This window comes from Corvus kubaryi, unplaced genomic scaffold, assembly GCF_017639235.1.
Source record: "Corvus kubaryi isolate FWS band 111438036 unplaced genomic scaffold, C.kubaryi_AGA036_p1.0 128, whole genome shotgun sequence".
Classification (NCBI taxonomy): Eukaryota; Metazoa; Chordata; class Aves; order Passeriformes; family Corvidae; genus Corvus; species Corvus kubaryi.
In genome coordinates, this window is record NW_024580663.1 from 2,101,311 (window position 1) to 2,125,907 (window position 24,597).

The 24,597-nt window shown below is 55.5% G+C and overlaps 1 protein-coding gene across 7 annotated transcripts in view; it reads right to left on the minus strand.

Annotated features, from left to right (window-relative positions):
• Positions 1–4,478: 4,478 nt before the first annotated feature.
• LOC121663244 (protocadherin gamma-A4-like) overlaps positions 4,479–24,597 on the minus strand; it is a 37,330-nt gene continuing 17,211 nt past the window's right edge. For 6 of the 7 annotated variants that reach the window (XM_042025296.1, XM_042025328.1, XM_042025345.1 and 3 more), the window contains exons 3-4: positions 11,173–11,261; positions 4,479–6,931 (exon numbers count right to left, since the gene is read on the minus strand). In XM_042025296.1, coding sequence (XP_041881230.1) covers positions 6,705–6,931; positions 11,173–11,261 — 316 coding nt within the window. In that variant the 3' untranslated portion in view covers positions 4,479–6,704. The remainder of the gene's footprint in view (positions 6,932–11,172; positions 11,262–24,597) is intronic. The other variant, XM_042025315.1, reaches the window with a different exon arrangement.

A 24,597-nucleotide genomic window follows, 5' to 3' on the forward strand; every position in this document is an offset into this window, starting at 1 on the left:
GGACGTGTCTCTGCTCCCCCAGCCCAAAACTGGCAGCAGCTTCCGAACCGTGGCCAGCAGGATGTGCTGGGCTCCGTGTCACCTACATCCCTGTCCCCCGTGAGAGGAACACACCCCAACACGGATCCATTCCCTGTCCTGCTCCCAGTGGCCCCAGCAAAGCCCAGGGTGCTGCCCATTCACGTGGAGAGGGGGCCAAAAACCCCGTGCCCAAACCGGGCATGGCCACTTCTGGGGTGCAAGGGAGGAGGGTCGGGCAGGCAGCACTGGGCATGGGCAGCCCCTGCGCATTGCCAGAGGACCATTTTGGCTTTGTATTTTTTTGGCTGGGGGTTTTGCAAAGCTCTACCTTTGCCCCCTGTGGCTAATACGGGCTGCAGGCATCCATGAGGGAAACAGCCCTGCCTGGCTCTGTGCTTCCAGGGACCCCCCAGGGATGGTTTTGGGGGGCCAGCACTGAGTTCTTGGGGAGCAGAGGAGTGTTCCTGCCTTCAGAGGCAGCTTCAGACCCTGGTGCCAGGCACATGAGCTGCACCAGGTGACAGTGACCCTGCAAGTTCCAGCAGAGTGTGGGGGCTTGGGGTGAGGGACACCCACAGGGCTGTCCCCTCGGAGCTGAGCCCTTCCAGCCACTCTGTGTCCTAACAGCAGCGCCCAGATTCTCTGTCTGGTTTGCCCTCACCCCTCCTGGCATCGCTCTCCTTCCCTGCCTCCCCTCCCTGCCCTCCCCTTTCCCAGCCCCATGACCTCAGGTTCTGGCTGGTTCCCTGGACCATCTCCTCGGGCACCCCGCCACAGCACGGCTGGGACAAGGGCTCTGTCCCACGGGGAGGACAGACAGACAGACAGAGTGTTCTCCCAGCAGCTCATGCCACCCCACGGCAGAGGCCACCGCAAGGTCACACAGGCTGTGAAAGGACAAAATCCCACCACATCCTATTTCGTGCAGAGAGTGGCTGAGGGCTGGTCCTGCTCCTCCACGTGATGGATGAGCCTTTGGCAGCCCCCGAGTCCCAGCGGGGCCGGCCAAGGGCCAGCAGTGCCCTCCCTCCGCCCTCTCCTTCCCCGTGGTCACAAGGTTCCAGTCAGCAAAAGGCGAATTTTATTCCGTCTACGCACGCTTTATTATTGTTATAAATAATAATAAATCACAGCGGCGGGAAGCGGATTTATGGAGCAGGAAGGGACGTGGAGGATGGTGAAACACCTCTCGCTTCCCCCTGGGGGTGTGTGAGAGGAACCAGCTGTGTCAGGGGGAAATAAAATCCCAGGGGATGTGATGGGGGGGCTGGAGGGGTGCAGGGCAGGGGGGCTGCAGGGAGGGCTCTCCCACCACATCCCCTGCTATGGACACCCCCTCTCCTCACCTGGCCTTTTGCCCCCACTGCCCCCAGTGGATCCCTTTTGGACATTTTGTATCCCAAGTACTGCGAATTCCAAGTGCTTTTGGATGGCATTGGCTGCCCTCCCTTCTGAGGCGTTTAGGGGAGGAGAAGCCCCCGCTGCCACCAGCTCCCAGGGGTGTCTTCTGCTCCGGGCAGGCTCCAGCCCCCAGTGTCTGTGTCAGACCCAGGGGGACCTCCCCAGTGCTTTTGGGGACCCCGAAGGAAACGGTGAGAGAGAGCTGCATGGAAACTCGGCTTTTTCGGTGATTTCCACCCCCCTCTGCTTTGCTGGGTGAAGTCATGGCTGGAGGAGCTGCTGATGGGACTCAGCCCATGACCACAGCCTGATGGAGATTCCAGCTCCCCACCCAGCCCTCCCTGGGGCCAAGTGACAGGTCAGCTCAGCTCACAGATCCAGTGGAAAACTGGCTTGGCTCAACTCCTTTTGGTTTTTTGGGTTTTTTTCTGGTGTGTTTGGTTTGATTTTCAAGGTCAATTGGGAAAAACACCAACAAAACCTGCTGCGAACAAGGGCTCCACAAGCTGGTGACATGGGACCAGCACCACCTGCGGCATCTGGATGCTCCAGCTCTGCCAGGAGCAGGAAGTGAATTGGGGACAATCCTCAGAGGGGGGACAAGGGGGTCCCCACCACCACGTGAGCTGCTCCTGCACCACCGAGAGCTTCCAGCTCTGCTGCCTGTGGAGTCGGAAGGTTCCCCGGTCCCATGCCATGGTTGAGTGGCAGAGAGGGGAGGAAAAGGTGCTGAGCTGATCCCCGTGGTGGGGAAAGGAGATGGAGAAGGGGGAGAAGCAGCAGCAGGAGGGCACCAAGGTGGAGGAAGATCCGAGCCCCTTCTGGCTGCTGAAGGATGTTCAGAGCACCCCAGCACGGATACCCTGGCCCGGGCACAGGGTCCCCATCTGGCACTGGCTGGGCACCTCACAGTTTGCTGGTGAATCCACACCCCCACCCCCACCTGGTTTGGGGGGGACACAGCCACCGGTCCCCCACAGCCCCCTGCAGGCAGAGTCCCTCAGTCCCCCCAATGGCTGCAGTGAAAGACCTCCCATACCTCTCAGTCGCTCCCATCCCACCTGCAGGGCCTCCTTTCCAAGGCCACCCTTCCCGGGAGCAATGCCACGAACCCCGCGATGTCATTCGTCCCGGGCGCCTGCCAGAGGCTCTGTCTTGTCCCCGTCTTTGTGTCCCTTTCGTCAGGGCTGTGACTCTGGCTCTGCTCCTGTTGGCCTCCGCCGTGTCCCCGCCTCAGCTCGGGAATTCCCCAGCTCACCACGCTGCACCGAACACGTTCCCGCTCCCGCCTGTCCCCGGTAATTAGCGCGGCTGACCGGGTTTCCTTCATCAGAGCTAATTGGCCAGGTCTGTGTTTGTGACTTCCCGGCTCTCGCTGTGCCCTGGGGTAGTTTTAGTGCAAGAGAGAAGAGAAATGAAATGGAGCTCGATGTGCCCCCTCTCACTGCGCACATCCCGACACCGACACCCGCAGCGGGGACACCGCGGGGCTCAGGGCACCGGGGAGGTGGTGGCTCCTCAACCCAAACCCACCCCTAGAGCTCTGCAAAGCCTCTCTGCTCCCCGCCAGTGGTGACTGTCACCCATCTGAGGACCCACTGGCTTGACCATCCCCGGTTCCTTCACCCACAGCCCTCAGCACCCAGCTCAAGGCACCCGGGGGCATCACCAGCCAAGCGGGCAGTGATGCCCGGTGCCCTGGGCTGAAGCCACCCCGGCCACGACAGGTGCTGGGGTCAGCCCTGCTCCCCGCTAGCCGCGGGTCGATGGGATTGATCCCCACCATCCCCCTGGAGCTGTCCCAAGGCACTCCAGGTGTTCCAGCACGGGAGGCACCGCAGCTCCGGGGCTGGGGCAGAGGGCGCGGTGTCACAGGGGTCCCGGAGCAGCAAATCCCTGCCCTGTCACTGCCCTGACCCTCGTGGTCTCCCCTATGGCCTGGGACCGCCTGTCCCGAAGGAGGATGCTCTGGTTAGAACCCCTCGTGTGTGTGTGACCAGGGCTGGCCCCACGTGCACAGGGGAGGAAGGAGAGCTGGATCTGTGGGATGAAAAGGGAGTTTGGGGAGAGGGATGTTCCTCTGAGAGGTGCATGGGGATTTCCAGGCACCTCCGTGCAGTGGGATGGGGGTTTGGTGTCTCCGTGGGGCGCTGGGGGATTAGGGAAGTGTCTGTCAGTCTGCAAGGGGGGCTCAGGGGGTGCTCTCTATGTGTGAGGACAGACTCGGGGGGGTTTTTGGGGGCAGAGGGTGGAGGCCACAGAGCTGCACCTGGACAGAGACACTGGGTGGGGACGGATGGGAATACAGGAATGGGGGCAGTGCCCCGCACACCTGGAGCCTCCTGTGCTCTGCTAAGAGGGGGGACCAGCCCCAAACCCCAACCCCAGGCTCTGTCTGTCTGTCTGTCTGCTGGGGCTGCTCTGCCCCCGCCTCCTCCACCCTCTCCCTCACATCTGGCCAGCAGCAGCTTATTTTTTCCTCCAAGGTTGCGACACCCTGAGCCACGGGATGTTTTTCCTCAGCCTGTGTTGGACCCCCCACAGGGAGAGGGTGGGAGGATTGTCTTGGCCAGGGAGCTCCGCTCACAATGCCTGAACCACTGTCCCCAAGGGCAGAGAGGGGAGATCATGAAAAGCAAATCAGACCAGGGCTGGAGGAGGGAGAGTGGATTCCTGCTGGTGATGAGGAAGGGTGAGGGGATCCACCACCAGGTCTGGTTCTCCAGACCCTCCAGGACTGGGGAAGAGTGACCAGATCCTGCCAGTGATGGAGACGGGCAGCTGGATCCTCTTAGGGCTGTAGCTACCGACCCCATCGTGTCCTCAGTCATGATCCACAGCCACGTCACCCTCCACTCAAAGGCCTGGGGGGCCAGAGGACGGGGCTGCCCCCACAGCAGGCCTGGGGGACACAAGATTGGGAGTGCCCCAAGAGCATCCCCACTGCTGGAACCAGTGCTGAACCACCCCTGTCAGAAGCCTCAGCACAGCAGCACCACCGGGATGGATGGACACCACCTGTGCCTCCCTTTTCCCGTCAGAATAAATACCATTGGTTCAGAAGAAACCATTTTATTATTTTTTTGTCCCAAAGAAAAAAAGCAATATAAATATTAGAGTATAAAACTTGCGTGTAACACATCGACGTTGGTCTATATGGGTATAAGAAGGATATAAGCATATATATAATATATAAGTATAATTCAATATTAGACACATTGAAAGGGCAAACGTGTTTCATTTCACGTACACTCGGAGCACAGACCACATGGAAAGAAGATACAGAGGAAATTGAAAATACTGATGTCCACAAGTTAGTTTACCGCGATTAAAAATAACACGCCACTAAATACACGACACTCACTACGCTACCTCAGATTGCAGATTAAAAAGAAAATATAAAGACTACGATTCAGCTACAGCATTTCTAGAGGGGGCGGGGGCAGGTGGCAGCTGCAGGGGACAGGGTGGGAACCGCTCCCAGTGCAGCCAGCGCCGGAGGTGGCTGGATCCGGATGAAACACGGTGGATGCTCCTGCTGCCCTGGGTTTGGGGAGGGGGCAGGGGTGGGGAGAGCCTGGCTGAAAGGGCTGGATCTGCTCGGGTGAGTTACGTGTTAGTGATTAAAAAATGAAAAAAAACACACACCCCCTGGGAAAGTCGGCGCGGCCCCTTCCTGGCCACCCCACGGCTCCTCTCCTGGCTCTGGCTACACAAAGCCCCCATCTGCCTTCCCAGGGGCTCAGAGCTGCTTTGCAATGGGAAGCTGGCCTGGTGCTTCGGTGATGGGCACATGGAGAAACTCTAATCCTCATCCTTCAATTCTCTCCACAGGGTACAAACGCCAAAGCCAGCGGGAGCATCACCCCCTCCGGCCTGGCCCTGCATGGTCCCATGTGACACTCCCCTAATTATTGCCCCCCATTTTGCAGCTTCACCCCCTGCTCTTGGGTCCCTTGTCTGGATCTGGTCCCCAAACACCACCAGAACAACCATCACTTACTCAGCCACCAACTCTGCACCAAAGCCATGCACTGGCAGCTCCGCAGATCCCACCCCTTTGGGCGAGACCCCAAAAAACCGCCTGTAGAACCGCCTGAGCACCCCAAACAACCTTTGGGGCCCGAACAAGAAGCAATGAGTTTCCCCACCCCGCCTGAGCCATCCCACCCCCTCCCACCCCTTCCCCAGGGCAGCCCCGGCGCGAGGCTCGGGCGCTGGCGGCGCGGTCACACCACGTGGGCATGCGAGGACTTCTCCGGGTCCGTGGAGCTACTGCGCTAGTGCAGGTGTGAGGTGAGGGACGTGCATGCAGACACCGTGTGCAGACAGTGAAGCGTCGTCCCCGGGTCCCCTGCGTGGGGACCTGGCCAGGCTTGGCCGCCGGGGGAGCGAGGCTCTCTTAGCCTTAATTCCATAAGAACATTGACTGTACATTATAAATATTTACTGCAAAGAAGGTTTGAGATGTGTCTGCTCTTCGGAGACCCCTAGAACCGCCGGGGCAGCTGCCGCACACCTCGGCGTGCTCCTCATGGAACTCCCTGCCTCTCACACAGCAGGAGGGCTTTTTCCTTATCATATTTCAGGCCATTAGTGGTTACGCTTTAGGGGAAAAAAAAAAAAAAAGCCAAAAACAAAACTAAAAATGTTTCGGATGCAGCTTTGCCATATTCCCTTTGACTCATGCAATATAAACACCTTTTTTTTTTTTTTCCAGGTAAGCAGGAACTGAAGCACTCCCTACCAACTTCCAAATTCCAAAATCCATCGCTATCATTGACTGGGGGTGAATTTTACGAATGGAAAATTTAAGAGCGAAGAACTGGAGCATGGGCTCTAAGCTAGGAACTTCCTTTTCCTTTCCAAAAACTAGCTGAAGGGCTATAAATTAAAAGATCCACATTAAAATTATTTACACTGGGCAAAGCCAAGCACAAGCCTTGTGCCTTTCTCGGACTACCTGGGAGCAAATCAGATCCAAAGACATGGCAAAAGGCCTTCCGCCCTTGCATATTCTAACACCCGAGGGATTGTATAAAACATTATTCACAGGGCACTTGTTTGCGTTCGGTTTAGGTTCCGGATTGGTTTTCATCATGAGACCTGAGAGCAGCGAGCCCCTGCTCTCAGCTCTGATGATGACGAGATACATTCGCAGCATTTCCTACTTTTGCATCACAAAAAAATTCACATTCGTCCTCCGGCCTGCGCTGTGGTTTTGGGGGAGTGCTGGAGCCGGCTGCCCTGTAGCTCTAAGGTCTCCTTCTTCTTCTTCTTCACTACTTCTTCTCCTTCTTCCCGGATTTCTTCTTGTTGCCTCCGGCGGGGGCGGCGTTCTTGGCATCGCGCTTGCCGGCGGCGTTGGTGAGGGTGGCATTGCTGCCCGGGATGTAGACGTTCTGCCGGTAGTCGGGGACGTGCTGCAGGGTGAACTGGGGGCCGTAGCGGGCGCTCAGCCCCATCGTGCCATTGCCGCCGCCCAGGGTCGAGTTACCGTCAGCAGCTTCTGTGGGGAGCGCCGGGCAAGGGGGGAAAGAGAAAGGCAGGAGGTTAAAGCCAGCTGGAGACCCCACCTCAAGCCCCAGCAGCCCCACAGGGTGTCAAACCCAAACCAACATCACCCTTCAGCTTCCCACAGGGCTGTGCTGGGGAGCCTGGCACGGAGCCCCCCCCCCGAAACTGCCCATTACAAACATATTGTGCAGTCAGACCATTAGTGATGCATTAAAGGAAATCCAATATTTATTTATTTTTCCGCCGCATTTAAAACCCCGCCCGCGGTATTTTTCTCCAGCCAGGTTTATTCAGGGAGCGCGACACGGGAGATGAGAAAGAAAACCCCACCCCTGCAATACCACAAAACGGCTCTAGGAAGCCGAGCACGAAGGAAATCGATGCCAGAGCGTGTCTGATGGTCCAGATCTGGGAGCAGGGGGAGGGGAAGGCAAATTCATTCCTGTCGCTATGCAAAGCTCCAGCACGGAGCGAGCAAGCACGGGAGTGGGGAGGGGCACGGGGCCCCCCCGGGATGCCGGGGCTCTGCTGGATGGTGGAGGCCAGATGGAGATGGGGGGATGTGTGGAGGCAGGGGGAGGAATGAGCACGGGGGGATGGCAGGGCTCAAGGGATGCTGTTGCCATGAGCTGCTGCAGGATCTGCTCCAGTGCAGCTGCCCGTGCACGGCTCAGGGTGGGATCCTTGCACAGCCCTGCTCAGAAATGGTTTGCTGAAGCTCAGCCTTTGTGTGAGATCCCGTGGCTCCCATCTCAGCCTTTAACTGCCTCACGCTGGGGCCAGACTCTCCTGGAGGCCGGAGACACCCAGCAAGGGCACCCAAAGCGCCCGAGGCAGCGCCCAGGGGTGCTGCTCCCTCCCTTCGCAGGCAGCGAGATTGTGGGAACAAAGAAAACCAACGAGCAGAGATGGTGGGCTGGGTCCCCTCGTCTTTCTCCTCACTCCAAACCGGCTCTGTGCACGCCTCCGTGTTGCCTTTGCTTTTCCCCATGCAAATGGAGGTGGCTAAGCCAGCCAGAAAGCTGGACAAAGAGCTGGACCACATCCCACCATCCCGCTGAAATATGGCTGTGTACACGTTCCCTTTGCAGGGGTCGGAAGGATGAAGCAACTGCAGTTTGAAAAGTTGCAGCTGCTCTGGTGGGGCAGGCGAAGAGGAAAACACAGCGAGGCTGAAAACAGGCACGATACTGTGCAGCGGGGCGGGGGCCGTGGCGAGCAAACACAGCGACCCAGCATGGGGAAATGCCTTTCACTTCCCGCTCTGGAAGCATTCACCGCAGGAGAATTCTTCCAGAGTCCCCATGAAATGGGTTCCAGACCTAGCAGGGCTTGGAGGTCCTCGGGCTGGGGAGATGTGTGTCTGTAATTAGTGACATTTATTGCTAATCCTCGCTCACCTCAGCAGCAGCTTATTTCATTGGCAACCAACTCAAGCTCACACCATGGAGGTGTCACAAACGGTCCCTGTGGGATGGGATGGGATGACTGGAGATGTGCAGGGACCATCCCACAGGTGAACGACAGCCTCCAGCCATGGGGAGGATTGTTTTATCTGCACTGTCCCAGCTGGGGTCAGCCCAGTGAGAGGCTGGGTGGACTTTCCAAGTCCACCTTCTCCTCCCTGGCTATTGCTACCCTGTGTCCCTCTGGGGCCGTCCCAGACACACCAGGGCTCTGGGGCTGCCAGCACCACCCAAGTCCCCATGAATTAATTTGCAGTCTCAGCACAGCTTTCACCAGGGAGAAAAAGGCACTGGTGAAGTTCCCAGCCTGCCAGTCGGTGCCGGGTGAGGGTGACCGGCTGTTTCTAGGTAACACTGACATTAAGGCTGAAAAGAAGAGGGAACAGGAACAATAGAGGGTTATAAATGGGCACCGAGGTGCTCTTGCCAAGCAAAGCACTTCAGCTCTTGTTGCTGCAAAGGTCATGCTCAGCCTCTACCAGCAGCCTGTCATCATCCCAAACGGTCCTGAGGAGGAAAACAAGAATTTGGGCTTCGGCAAAAATAACCAGCGAGTGGCTCCATCGCCCCCGTGGGCAGAGGCGAGGCCGGGGGCAGCCCCAGAGCAGGTGTTGCTGCAGCTGCTGGTGGGGCTTTCAGGAGACCCAATATAGGGTGTCTGCCCCTGCCTGGGGGGACAAGGACCTCCCTGGGCTGCCTTTCCGCCTGCTCTCCCGCCATCCCATGGCACCTCTATAAATTCTCGCTGGCAGCCAGAGTATTTTAAGGACAGGATGTCTGCCCTTGAGTGTCTGCTGTCCTGGAGCATCTGCGCCCCTTGGGCTGTCCTCGCAGCTGCCTCTGCCCATTCAGATGGCTCAAGACACTGACTTTTCATATTGTTCCCAGTTGCAAGGGAGGAAGACCCTGTGGAAGGATGGCTGGGAAGGGAGACAGAAGCTCTACAGCAAGGTTACAGCCCTGGGGGAAAAATCAGGTCCCCAGGTAGTCTTGAGTTGTGGTGGTGATTTAACCATTGGGAAAGGGATTTAATCCTCCAAAGACTGGATCGTGCAGGCTTGGCCTGGCAGGGCCAGCGCTGCCTCTTGCTGAAGCCAAGGATAACCCCTGGCCCAGGGTTGGGATGCATCCAGGGCATCACCTGTGTCACTGTGTCCCACCTGTCACCCCGAAGCTCAAACAGAGCTCAGTGGGTGACGGCAAAAGATAAGGATTCTTTAAATGACCAGGAAATCACACCCAGGGATGGGTAGCACAAAGCTTAATGGGCAATTAGCGCTGCCCCTAATCAAAGCCTGCTGCAATCAACACTATTGGATAAAGAGAGAGCAGAAACGGGGGACAGAGAACAGGGGTGACACAAAAACACTGTGCTGGAGGAAAAAAACGTGTGCTGTGTCCCCATGCATACATCCAGCACAGAATGGGGCCTGATAAGAATGGATAAGGGAAAGCCATTACCTGGAGGAGGGATTTGATTTCCATTGACCCCCCTGGGCAGACTGGAGCCCTGGGAGAGGTGAGGACTGTGTGGGACTCGTGGACTGGGGGAGGTTTGCTGCACTAGGGCCCGGGGCTCCGTGGAAGTCGGTGCTTAACCTGGAAGGGACCCGCTTAGCTCTGATCCCGGGGATGGCTGGAGCAGCAGCCAGAAAAACAGCTTTATTTACCAGCAAGGAAACCGGATCCGGAGACACTGGGTGATGATAACCACGTGCAACCCCAAGGGCTATTTTTCCACGGTCGTTTTTCAGAGCAAAGACACATTTTCACGTTGTTTCTTTCTCTTGAGTGTAAACAACTCCCTTGCCCCAGACCTTCGTCCCCGTCCCCAGCCACGGCAGCTGTCTCCAGGCTGCCTGGTGTCTGCGGAGCAGCGAAGTTCAGCTGCAGCAGCTTTCCAAGAAAGCAGCACCAAAGCCATTCCTCCTCCCTCGGATTCCTTCCCTCCCGACAGCTCAAAGGAAACATCCTAAGCATTTTGCGCAGGGTTTTATGGCTGTGCTTCTATTTTTAAATCAAGGGGGGAAAGACTTGGAGGTATTTATAAATAAAGGCTGTATGAAAACCAGGCTCTTTACCCACAGCGCTGCACAGAGTGGTGATTGTCCTTGTTTCATGCAAAGCCACGGAGGCTGGGGGTGCATGGGAGCATCTCTCCCTGCCCAAGGCTTCTGCACAGCCACAAACCAGAACAAACCACCCCAAAATGACCCCAAACCACCCCCCTGTGAATACAACTGCAAGGAGGCAGCAGCAACCAGTGGGGGAAACCTTGGGGAGCCCGTGGCTCAGCAGAGGGACTCGGAGAGCTCCTCTGCACACAAGATTTGTTGGGAATACTGAGCTGGGCATTCGCTGTTTCCCTGCTCCAGCCTCTAGCCACACACAAACCTCCTCGCCTTGCAGCAAGTTTAAGTTACCGTGACTCTCTGGAATCAAGCAGTTTATGAAACATCATCTCAAGGCTGGCTCTCTCATGTACCACAACCACAGCACAGCCAGATGATGTTTCAGTACAAAGGAAACAGAGTTTGGGTGGAAGAGGTGTCCCTGTCTACAGGAACCAAGTATCTCCTCTGCCTGGAGCCTCCCTGCAGGGACATCAGTGCTTTCCCACCAGCTGTGGCATCTGTTGAAGAACTTTTGAAAGCAGCCCAGCTAACCCAGATAAATCAGTCCCACAGCATCTTATCTACCAGCATGAACCCGAGGTGGCCCCGCCAGAGCAAGAGTCAGGGGTTTCCCACAAGTGATGGAGACCAACCGTTGGCTGAAGCCAGGATCATGGCTTGGAGCATCTCCGTGTCAAACTGGTTGTTCGGCCAGGCTCCAGCTTCCTCTCCATTCTGGGAGCTGTGGGAAAAGAAAACAAACAGCAAGTTACTACAGTTCAGTCAGGAGTGGGCTGGTGCAGTGCATGCTTTAAATCCTTCTATTAAACAGCACCCAGGAGCCCAGACCCTTCCAGAAGTGTCCACCCCTCACCAGGCTCTTGAAGAATAACCACAAAAAGCACTTGGGGACTCAGTGGTGCTTCCAGCAACACCTTCCCGACTCCTGCTGCCTTCAGAGGCTACAGCCAGCACCTCATCACCTCATAACCCCACCAGTACGGAATCAGAGAATCACAGAATGCTCTGGGTCAGAAGAGAACTTGAAAATCTTCCATTCCAACCCCCTGCCATGGGATATAATGCAATCCCTTCCCAAAATTATAATGTAATGTCATAAAAACTGCTGTCCTAATGATACCATGAAGATTTTTGCCTTTTCTTTTATACCCCTGTTATACCTTTTTACAACTTCTGTATTCCCAGTGCTTTTTGCCTACATTCTTGGCCTTGTTTGTCAAGCTGAGAGACTCAACATTTTAGCAGCTTTGTAGTTAGGGATCAGTGTGCCCCAGACCCCAAGGTCCTCTCCAGAACATATTCTGTAAACCAAGATAGAACCATCCAGGGGAAGGTTCCTTGGGGAGGGGGGGCTCACTTGAGCCTCTCATTGGGGAATCTTTGATAGATCTGCTAATTAGTAACACCTCTAATGTGATACCCGATGTTGGGGGATACTCAGGCAGGGTGCATCTCAATGCATATGACCTGGACGTGTGCACCTAAGGATCCTTAAAATAAATACCAAGGTAAAATCCCTTTTCCCCTTCTAACCGTGTACAACTCTTGATTTTAAGACCAGGAAAAGTTATCACTAAAGCCCCAGAGGTGCATCTGCACCCTTCTATGAGCAGCTCCTCTGTCCTCTTGCAGGCTGTGAGTGGATGCACCTTTCAAGCTATTTCAGGCCACAACTCCATTCTGCAGCTTCGTTCATGTGATGGAGGGTGAGAAAACCCCACGGTGTGCTGGGATTTAGGATCATCACGGAGCAGCTGCCCGGCACCCCAGAACTGGCTCTGAACAGAGCCCCAGCTCAGTCCTGGGGAGGCTGGAGCACCAAGGCGAGGAGAGCAGGGAGCATCTGGGCATCTGCCTTGGTTTCCCTTGGCTGTTGGGGGTGCTGAGCACCACAGATCCGCCTGGGAGAACTCGGGGGATGCAGACAGACTTTGGCTGAGGAGGTTTTGTGGCCGAGGCTACAATCAGCACTCTGTGCAGGCTAACAAGCCCCGCTTTCATGTCTGCCAGGTGTCAGCTGTGCTCAGCCACCGCTCACTGCTCAGGGCTGTGCTCCCAGAGCCCCTCCAGAGCCTCTCCACTTCCTAAACATCTCACCAGCTTCCTGGGGTCCCCTCTGCTCTGTCCCTAAATGACCGCACCACTCAGATCACCGCTCTCTCCTCTCCCAGCTCAGTGCTCTGACCACCCACAGCCCTTTCCATCCACTGGGATGCCGGGATTCACCCCTTGGCTGTGTGCTGGCTCCCTTGGGATGAGGGCTGCCCTGCTCTTGCAGCTGGGAGCTCTCCTGAAGTGAGATAGGGGAGGATGGGGGGGTTGGAAAGCCCTTCCCGTGAAGAGACCGTACCCCATTTCCCAGGAAAGTGTTCAAAGCGCCAGGCTGCAAGGCAGGAGGCGGCCTCCTCCACCACTGTGCTCCCAGCCCTTATTCCCAGGAGCTTCCAGACCCTGCTCAGACCCCAAATTCCTGCTCAGACCTCGACACCCTGCTCAGCCCCCGATGCCCTGCTCAAACCCTGAATTCCTGTTCAGATCCCAACGCCCTGCTCAGACCCCGAAGCTGTGCTGAGATCCCAGCACCCTGTTCAGACACCAGATTCCTGCTCAGCCCCTGAATTCCCGCTCAGCCACGCTCAAGCAGCCGACACCCCCAGCTCCGGGGTGTCCCGCTGGCAGCTCCGTGCCTGAGCCCTCAGCACCCCGCACGCTGCAAATGCCAGCGCAGGCACAGCCGGTGCCAGCTCAGTGCCACGTGCCGGGCAGCAGATGGGCTCCTCACACCCTGCCGAGCATCCCCCTGCCCAGGTGCCCCCTCCACCTGCACCCTCACACACAGAACAGGACATTTCAGAACTGGGATGGAGCCACAGAAGGGTTCTTGAAGATCGGATCTGCCACAGTGACCTCGTAGCTGGGAAGGTCCTGCCCCAGCTGCACCAAAGCTCTGCAAGGAGAGAAGCCTTGAATGCACAGGAGCTTTCACCATCCCTGTGAAAATCCATCCTGGGAGGCCCTGGCACAGGGTGCCCAGAGCAGCTGGGGCTGCCCCTGGATCCCTGGCAGTGCCCAAGGCCAGGCTGGATGGGGCTTGGAGCAGCCTGGGATAGTGGAAGATGTCCCTGCCCAGGGCAGGGGATGGAATGGGATGGTTTGTGAGGTCCTTCCCAATCCAAACCATTCTGGAATTCTGAAAGTATGTTCAAACCCCCTTTGAAACATGACACCTGACCCTGAGGATGCTGTAGGGACACTCCCAGGTGCTCTGCAGAAAATCTGGTCTTAAACAACTTGTCCAAAGATGTGCAGGACCTGTGCCAGGACCACAGGACCGTCCTCCCCTTCTGTATCCCATGCCTGATCCATCCCCAGCCGGGCACAGGGCGCTGCTCTCACACCAGTTAATCTTTAGAGGATGCAAATAACCACTAATGGAGCAGAAGCTGCCCCGGCACGACCCTGCATCCTGAAATACCTGCTGTCTGCCGCACCCCAGGGCATCCTGGCCACTATTTATAGCCCTCCTGCGCGCCGTGGGTGGCGGCACAGTTTCAAAAAGGCCAGAAGTGAGGAGTGCTCGCCTCCCAAACTGATTCCTGCGTGATGGCTGTGCCGAGACTCCTCGGCCGCGGGTCCCCAGCCCCGCGCTCGGTGCCGTGCGGGCAGCGAGGACAAGGTGGGGACAGCCCTGGGGCTGCAGTGACCTGTTAATGTCACAAACAGGGCTGGGAATAGAGCCCCGGGCTAGATCCAATAAAGGACTTAGGAACCTAAACTCCATGGCAAACCACAGCCCGTTCAGCCACCCGTTAACCCCAGCAGCTCCTGCCCACCCCCCCAGTTGGAAGATGAGATGTCCAGGTTTTTCAGGGCTTCAGGAAAGCTGCTCAGAAACATCCCTGAGCCTCCCAGCCGCTGATCCTGGCCCTGGGAGCTGCCCTAACGTGGTGGTACCCAGAGATGGGGGAAGGGAAAGTACAAAAAATACCTTAGGGGTGGATTTTTAAACTGCAATATCCCGGTGGTTTGAACTCTGTTTTGAAACCAGAGGCTCAGGTTCAAGTCCCTCTTTGGTGTGGCATCACATTTTCCGCCTCCCAAAAGACTCTTCCCTCCTCTCCCACCCCTCCTTCAGCCATCCCTGGACAGAAGCTCCTCCTGCCTCCGGCCAAAGCCTCCGTGCCCTACCACAGTGGGAATGCACAAAGGAAAGGCTCACCCTGTGCTCAGGAAATTCACCTGCACCAGGACTCCTGACCCCACTAAGCTCCCTCCCCAGGTGGTCCTCGCCCCCCCATCCCAACAGCCCTTGGCCCCAAGGCTGCATGAAGGCACAGACAGGAGAGCTGGCACCACTGGGCACCAGACTTGGCCGGGAATGGGTTGGGAAGGGAGGGATGAAGGGTCTGGGTAGTCCCGGCAGCCTGGGAACGGTCTGAGCGGCAGAGCCCAACCCTCCCAGTGCACGGCAGAGAAACGTGGGTCTTGCTCAGGTTGCTTTGAGCTGTTGGTTTAGAGCTGTGTGTCCCAGGGAAAGGGGGACTGTGCACCACCAGCCAGCTCAGGATGGGCAGCACTTCAGACCCCTTTCCTTCCTTGTGGTCTTACTGAGGGCATGAACACACAAACTGCTGTGCTGAGCCTCACCAGCCCCTGCATTACGGCTGTGCCCCACTGTCTGCAGGACACCCAAAGCCCAACATCCCCTAAATGCTCTGTGGGATCACAAAATCAGACTGCAGAGGGGCCTGACTCGTAGAATCCTACAATGGCTTGGGCTGGAAGGGTCCTTAAGGCTCATCCAGTGCTCCTTGGTCTCACACTTCCACAGCAAAGGAGCTCTCTCAGCCTCTCCCACCCTGCCTTGGGCTCCAGCGCTTGGATCATTTTGGCAGCTCCCATGTGGCCCTGCTTCTGTTGCAGTGAGGAGCCCAAAATCGGGCACAGTGCTCCAGCTGTGGATCTGCCACAGGGGAATTGAGGGCAACCCCTTGTCCAGCTGGCTACAACCTTACCGGTAAAACCAGTCAGCCTCCATCACAGCAAGGGTGCACCAGTGATCCACGTTCAACCTGACACCCCCCACGTCCTTTTCTGTAACCTTATTGCGCCCAGTGCTCCCGAATTTTGCACAAAGAGCCCCAAAGCTGTGTGCCTGCTCCTCACGATGCCACAGAGAAAAGCTATTTTAGAAATGCCTTAGCACTGCAAAAGAAAAAAAAAAAAAAGGTATTGAACTCACTTCTCTAAGCAGGAAATTCGAGTGTCTCAATTACTTGCAGCGCAATCATCCAGAATTCAGAGGCACAGAAAAAAACCCAAGGGCTGTAATCTAAAAACATCCAAAAATAACTTCTCGCAGTGGAGAAGGCACACAGCTGATGGCCAGACCTGGCTGCTTTCCACGGCTATAGGATGGGGCTGTGAGTCACAGCTGTGAATCACTGACTCAACAATGAGCAGCCTTCCCTGCCCTGCTCCCCCTGCCCGGGGTGGGCACACCCAGAACCCCCCCTTGCCACTGCTCCCCACTCGTGCACAGCCTTGGAGGCTGCTGCAGGGAGCCTGCCCAGAATGGGAGGGCTGATTCCTATGGAAATACTCCAAGGACTTGCTGGTTTTAATACAAATGCTGTTGATTCAATAGGGTGTTTTTCTAAAAACCCATCCCCCATAGGACAGATTTTTTTTTTTCCTCTCTCTGATCAGTTCTACTCTACACTTCAAAGCTCAGAAAAGAGCTGGCTTTCATTTTCAGGAACGCTTCCAGCGTAGCTAGAACTGGAGAGAAAGGAATCAAAGCCACATTTGAGACAACCCCAGGGGTGCAGCGCCTTAAGGGGCTCAGGGCGTGGTGGACACGGAGCACAGGACAGGGGCTGGGGCAGGACAGGCAGGTACAGCCCCCGCACGACCTGGAGATGCCTTCAGTAAACCTGGCTACATGGAATTCATGGAACAACCAGACAAAAGGCTTTCCTGGCAGCCCTGCACTGCATCCATCTGCATCCCAACACCGCCCCATTACCGAGAGCTCCCACAGGCACCCACACCAGGGGGGCACTCGGGTGCTTTGCTCATCAGCTATTTTGCAGCACCCTCAGCCATCAGGTCCCTTTTTATCTTCCACTTCCAGCATGAAATTATTCCACTTCGAGCACAGAATTATTCATTTCCTTGAGGGGTTGCCATGGAGCTCGTCACTATGGCAGCCAAAGGCCTCGCAAACATTTATTTGCACAACCGCCCGATGGATTCCTGAAAAATTGTTTTCCTTGCTCTGCAGCTGGAAACACGAGTCACAGCAGCACCACAACAAACTGGGAAAGTTTATTCGTGCCAGAGCAGTGCTGTCAGAGCCCCGGGGGATGGAGAGGGCAGCTCAGTGCCCCGAGGTCGAGACCTCGGCACTCTGAGGCACCGGGCAGGGCTGTGGGCAGTGCTTGGGCTGGGGATTTTCCCGGGATATCCTCAGCATCCTCTCTCCTCTCTTATTTGGGGCTTTCTGGCTCCTATGGCAGTGCCCTCTCCCAGCCCGTGGTCCCCGCTGCTCCCAGGCTCTCCCACTCCGGGCCAGGGGATGCGACTGGGATTTCCTTCTCCTCCCGGCCTCTTCCCCTTTCACTCCCATTTACACCCCAGCCCCGGATGCTGCTCCCACTTTCCCTGGGGCAGCATCCTGCTCTCCCCTCCCCACCCAGCTCCCAGAGCCAGGGGTATCTCCAAGCCCATTCCTCCAGCCCCCTTCCCGAGCAGTCCCTGCTCGCCGCAGGCTGCCGCCCTGCCTAAGCCCCGCTGCGCTGCTCTTCCCTCCCTCCCAGCTTCCTCCCCATCCCCCCCGCTGCCTCCCACACACGGCTCCAGCCGGAGGCAGCAGCAGCAGTAAAATCTCAGCCTGAACATTCCCAGGCTGGCAAAGTGACAAGTGAGAGGGAGCAGATCCGTGCCCGCCGGTGCTGAGCCTCCGCTGTGCTCGAGGCGTGCGGGGACACGGCCCCGCGCCTGGGGACACAGCCCGGGGCGAGCATCCCTCTGTCCCACTTCCCACGACCACGTCCCGCAGCCCACCGCCCTCCCCCAGCCTCCGAAAAAGTGGGATCAGCTCCAAAATTGCCACAATTTCCTGTCCTTCTGCCTCCCCTGACAGAGGATGCTGCCAGCCCTTCCCCCACATTCCCTCGGCTCCGCACATTCCCGGCCACTTCTGTAACGCAATTACAAGGCCTGGAGGGAGCCTGGATGAAGCCCAGCTTTAAGATCATGACTTTGCAAAGATGGAATTGGAAGTGTGAGTGGGGGGAAGATTTCCAGCCTCCCAATGCACCGGAGAGCTTTTACTTCCATCCCGTGGAGCTGCTGGGATGCTGCTCTGCTGGATGAAGGCAGAACAAAAGCCCACAAAGTCTCTAAAAGTGGGGCCAGGGCAGTGTCCCCTCTCCCTGGAACTCTTCTAACCCTCCTGAAGGAGACAGAGCCGAGAGCAGGAATTATTTCCCCCAGGCCATCCTGCCACCACCTGTGTCCCAGACATGCCAGGAAGGATATTTTGAGAAATTCTTTGGAAAGGTTGCTGTGCCTATTTTTCAGATCCATCTCCGCAGCCGGCCATGGCGCGTGCTCAGCTGCGCAGGAAGCAGATGGAGAGAGAAAAATTAAACTAATACACGTAGCACCTGTTAAATTACCTAAAATAGCATTTCCATACATAAAACTGGTGATGAAACTCCTGATATTCATTCTGGGGGCTGTCCACAATGAGAAACACATCCCATCGCTGGGGTATTTCCTTTTCTCCACAAAAGACTTTTCGGCTTTTGTCCCACTTGGCAGGATCTGGAGGGTTCAGACTTCAAGGGCCATGACAAATGCAGATAAAGGGATTATTGGCCCAGAATGGTCCGTAAGGGAAGGAAATACTCAGTTTAAAAGGCCTACGTGATGTAGAAAGAAGCCCAAATACTGAATCTGCTGAGATTTGGGGTGTTAATAGACAAAAGGGTGGAGCCTGCCAGCAGGCGTGCTCCAGGTGGCACAGGGGACCAGCTCTGTGGTCTCCTGACTATGGAAGGAGAGGTGGGCTGGGAGCAGGACACATCTCTATTAAACCTTCAGCTTCCAATCCCAAGATCAGATCAGCTCTGCAAGAGGAGGGGAAGGGAGAGCAGTTATCCAGGGACAAGTCCTGCTCCCAGCATCCAAACAGCTCCTGCCTGTCCCAGCACCCCAAATCCACTCCAAAACTGCACCACAAGGCTGCAGCCCATGCTCAGAGCAGAGCCAGACTCTGGGCAGTCTCACAGTCCTTTTAAAGCAATGTTTTCTCTGCAGGCTTTGATTGGAAATCCCAGTAATAAAATCACAGAATTGTTTGATTGGAGAAGTCCTTTGAGATCATTGAATCCAACCATTAACCCAGCACTGACAATTCCAGCACTAACCCAAGCCCCACGTGCCACATTTGCACAACTTTTAAATCCCTTCGGGAATAGAGACTCCACCACTGCCCTGGCAGTCTGATCCAACCCCTGACCACCCTTTCAGTGAAGAAATTTCCCCTAATATCCAATCTAAACCTCCCCTGGCACAACTTGAAGCCTTTTCCTCTTTCTGTCCCTGTTCCCTGCAGAGCCCGACCCCTCCGGCTGCCCCCTCCTGTCAGGGACTTGTGCAGAGCCACAAGGTCCCCCCTGAGCCTCCTTTGCTCCAGCCTGAGCCCCTTTCCCAGCTCCCTCAGCCGCTCCTGGGGCTCCAGCCCCTTCCCAGCTCCCTTCCCTGCCCTGGACATGCTCCAGCCCCTCCAAGCCATGAGGCTCTGAGTTGTCTTCAATCTTTTCAGTTTCACAACCCACTGGGTCAAACCTGACAGATAAAACAGTCTGGCCTTTCCTGGGCTTCTGTGGTTCCCTCCAAGGTGTTTGCTGAGCAAAAGCCACACAAACAGGCTGAGGACTGGCGTGGGCTTCATCACTGTTCATGAACAACCATCCCAAATACTCAACAAAAAGGCAACTTCTCTCCCAGGCTAGCCAGGACCTGGCAGAAGTTGGTGATTTGAGCTCTACAGCCCCAGAGGATTTGGCAGCGGGAAAACCCCTTCAGAGCAGAGCTGCTTCTGCACTCAGAGATTCACAGCCCACCTTAAAGCACAGCAGCTCTCCGTCTTAGGAGAACACCGTCACTTAGATTATGGCTGCTCCTTCAAAGCCATGACCTCAAATAGATTTCCAGAGTCTGCCGTGGCTTTTTCAGGCTGCAGGGCTCCACTCACACCTTCCCCAGGCCTTGGGGTGGCAGCTGAGAGCAGCTCCACACTCCACATGCTGCAGGAGTTGTGGAGGAACCACTACCTACTCAGTACTGAACAGGCAAACAAACACAACCCAGCCAGAAGAAGCAGGAATTTTAGCCCAGAGACTGTTACAACTTTATAATTCACCTGCAAAACGTGTGCAACCACACCTGGCACAGCAAATGCCACCGCTGCCTTAACCCTGGGGTGCACTTGGGAGGGAAACATGAGGATTGTAATGATTTCCTAAACTTCCCACAGCGGCACTTCCCTCTGCTGCTCCTTTTGCTCCTGTCAGTGGGCAGCCTGTCCGGCAGCCCGGCCTGGCACGTGCCCATTCCCACGTTTGCCATGAATGAGCAGAAGGCAAATCCATCAGCGTTTATCTGCACAGCCCCACCGGTGCCCTGCGCGCGTGCTTTGGAGCGCTTGCTCCTGGATCCACTACAACACCACACGAACTCACAGCGTAAATTCCTGGGCCTTTCCAATGCCCACAGACACCCCTGTGGCCCCCGAGGATGCAAATGTTTATTTTTAGGAAGGATGCAGGCAAAGCCCGCAGCTGTGGCCAGTTGTCCTTCTGCTGGGCATCCGCCCCCACGCTGTGTAAGCCCAGGAATGTCCGTGTTTCCCTCTCTCCACTCCTCTGGCCCCAGCTGCTCTGGGATGTTCCCCCCAGACACACATATGGGGTCAGTGTCCTGGTACACTGTCGTGCGCCCCAAAAACACACCACAACCCCCCCTTGGCTGTACCTGCAAGCTTTGAGCCATGAGAACATCCCTGAGAGCTCAAAGGACTACTCTTTATTCCTCTCCCCAGCCCCCAGCACGCACAGGCAGCCTGTTGACAGCCCTGCAAGCCCAACTCTTGGAGTTCTTGAGTGAAAACAAAACAAAGAATGAAAAAAAAAACCAACCCTCTTTTCCTTCCTGGCTCTCTCCTGCTGCAGCATCTCCGCTGCCAGCCCCAAGCCCCTCATGCTGTGGGTGGGGGGATGATGGCTGGGGTCAGACAGGGCAGCTGGGGTGCTGTTTGATAAACAAGTGCAGGGAAGTGAACATCACTATTGGCTGTGCTCAGCCTGGGAGGGGAAGCCTGGCTAGCAACAGCTTTGGGAAGCATTAACAAAGGGGGATTCAGGATTGGAGAAAACCAATGGAAGGGGGGTGTGAAATGGCAACTCTGCATCTTCTCTACACACTTTGCTCCTCCCTCCCCTGGAGTTGCTATGGTTTCTCACACTGCTTCCCACCTCCTTGTGAGTCCCCTGCCGCTGTCTCTGGGGTGTCTCCTGCCTGGGATCTCCTCCCAGCCTGTCCACACAGCCCAAAATTGTCCTCACTCCTGCCACGAGATGCCCAGGACATACTGGCTCTTCCCAGCCTGGCCTGTCTCACCCTCCCACACCCACCTGTGAGCAGCACAGAGCCCTCCCCATCCTCCAGGAAGGAAATCCTGACTTCAGCCCGGTGTTTTCCTGGACAAGTCATCACACAGACACCAAAACAGGGCAGCCAGGGTCAGGCAGCACCATGAACATGCAGGGGACAACAATGAAAACCAACCAAAACAACAAGATGGGTCCTTTGCAGCAGCTGCAGTCCCTGCATTCTCCTCCCTTACACCACCAGCCTCCTCCCACAGGGAAACCCCCCACTGATGATCCCACAGGGGTGTCCTGCAATGCTGCTGGACCATTCATTTACTCCACTTTGGGCAATTCATCACTGTAATCTCTGCTAGAGCCACTGATCTGATTTGTCTGGGAATGGCATCTGCTGCTGGGAATCACTCTGGATTCATTTACATTTGCCCAGCGACAGCATGGGTGTTCATTTTTTTAAGAAAAACAAAACACAAACATCATTAAATTAATCATCCTATCCTCCTATTTCTCCCAAACAAGATTAATTCTGAATTGTTTTGCTCAGGTCTGCCTCGCTACCACATTTTCAGAGCATATTGTCTGAGCTCTTATCTCCTGAGCATGTGCACCAGAGCTCTCCCGTGTTTCAGAACAAAGAGCAGATTCCCTTTGTTGTCCCGGAGCAGCAGCGATGTACGAGATCAAGAGCTTGTCCCTGCCTCACTGAGCTTCCCCTGTTCTGCCTGGTCCCAGGTGCCCAGAGACATGTGGGATTTGTTGTGATGGGCAGGGCTATGCAGAGAAAAGACAGGATTGTTTCTTCCCCAGCTCCCATGGAGACAGCAAGGGAGAAACCCCAACATGGGTTTGAGCTTGTTTCTGGCTTAGGGTCAGTGCCAGACTCCATCCAAACCCCTGGCCTAAGCTGCCACGTCTTCATTGTTATTAAATTTGGGTCAAATCGAGTTAAGAGCACATCCTGTTTTTTGATTCTCAGCTCCAAGGTGGCTGTGCTCCCCAAGCACCAAGCAGTTCAGAGAGCTCGTGCTGCTACAGAGCTTCACCTGTCAGCACGAGCCACATCTGTACAGGGTTTTGCATCGCAGGGAGAACAGCGAGCCAGGCTCAGGCAGCTGCACTTGCCCCCTCTTTAATACCTGTACTACCAAGCAGGGCCTGGGAATTCACACACCAGGCATCAAAACGCCGGGAATAGCACGGGAACAGCACAATGGGGAGTGGGCTGCTTTCCAGGATCTGCCTGCTTGATCACCAGGGAGATGTCAGGGCTGGGCACTGAACACATGAGAGCACTTTCTATTTCCATCCTTTAATACTGTCACACAGGTCTGGAATAAGAACATCCCCCTTCATTTAACTTCAAACAGCATGAAAGAAACAGAGGGGGAAAAAAATCTTCAAGAGCCGTTTTGTTGCAAATGTGGACACAGGCAAGTGGGGAAAACCAGCAGGAATTAAAATCCACTGAGCTTTTCCAGTTATTTCAGCAGGAGCCTGTGCTTGGGCAAAGTCTCTTTCCAAAGCCAGGGTTCAGCCCATGCTGTGGGACCCCTGTCACAACAGGCACTGACATGGGGCTCTGAGCGACCTGATCCAGGGGAAGGTGACCCTGCCCATGGCAGGGGGTGGAAAAAGCTGAGCTTTAAGGTCCCTTCCAACCCAAACCATTCTGTGATTCAAGAGCAGCTGCTCCAGGGACTGTCCTGGGCACGCAGGTCACAGCTCCTCAGCAGTGACACCGCGGCTCATGCCCCAGAACTATCACGTCACACCACTTCAGCTCCCCACAAACAGCCTGAGGCTGCCTTTCCTCTTGCCCTCTCTCTTCCCACGCCACGAGTTGCTGCTGTCTCCTAGGCACTGGGAAGGGGATGGAGCTTGTGAAGAGACCCAGGCAGAGGCTGGGAGCTGGGCTGAGTGTCACTGTCCCATGACCTGAGAAAAGTCCCTGTCACTGAGCTAAGGGGGCCTGGACTGCATCAGCTCTGTGCCTTGAAGAGCCCCAGCATGATGCTACAAGAGACAGCAGCAGAGCTTGCTCTGATGGGGCTCATTTACTGCCTTCTCAGAGCAAAACAATTACAGCAGCTGTGGTGCACTTCTGCATCAACAGGGCCTTGTTAATTGTCATTGGAACTAGAGCGGAAATGCTTAGGAAGATGTTCCTTGATTAAAATGTTGTCAGTGATGGGGAATTCAACAAACCTCTGAGAAAACTAATCCAGCTAAAGCTTTGTTTTAAAGTCCAAGGGCAGTTTCTACTATGAACACTTTTATCTAATTACATCAAACCCTCACTCCATTTTAGCTTTATCAGCTGGAAGAGCCTCATAGCAAAGTTTAATCACTTCAACAAGTTGGCTATAGCAATCTCTTAATTTTCTGATAAGATGAATTACAGAGCCAGACCCAGGGAAAGAGTCAGGCACAAGCAGCTGCTGCAGATGTTTAACTGCAAGCTCTGACACCAAAATCCAGCACCCAGTACTGCCATGTCACCATTTTAACCTCCATAGTGGGCACCAGGAATAACAGAGCACAGAGCCTGACCCAGCCAGACGAGGACGCACATCACCCAAATTTACTCCTGATTGCTCCAAGAGTGTAATCCTCAGGTATTCCCCAAAAGCTACAATCTTTTCACATATAAATATCCTGGAACCAGTCTCGGCACACACAATAACCTCTGGTTGGGGTATTCACAGAGAAAGGTGAAATTCAGTTCTTTCTTTCAAGGGAGTTCACCTTCTGAAGGGGATCCCTGTCCCTGCTCATGAGCCACGAGGGAAGATGTGAGAGGCAAAGAACAACATTTTGTTGTCAGTGGTCTCTCAGTGTGGACCAAGACAAGCAAACCTTGGTGGGCCAGAGGCAAGAGAGCGCCAGTCAAGAGCAGGGTACTCGCTTGGGAGGTCTCTGCTCTGCTGCTGGGGCTTCTTTTCTGACCTCACACACACCTCACAGAGAGGTGGTGGAACCTCCCTCACTGGGGATATTCCAGAACTGTCTGGACACAATCCTGTGCTGTGTGCTCTGGGATGACCCTGCTGATTAGGGAGGTGGAACCAGGTGAAGCTCTGTGGTGCCCTCCCTCCTGAGCCATTCTGTGGTTCTGTGAACACACCTCAGCAGCACAGAGCTCAAGGCTCCACCACTGGCAAAGGGAGTGATTTCCAGTGGCCTCCACGAAGGGAGCAAAATTTAGATTTTTGACTCAGGAAGGAATTTACTCAAATGCCCAAAATCTGCTTCAGCAAAGAAGCCTTTCTCTGTGAAACCCATTGTCCAGTCCTTTGACCATCTCACACCTTCACCTGGAGTTCCTTCCAGTTCCTGAGGTGCAGACACCAAAGCCAGACACACCAGTGCCAAGAG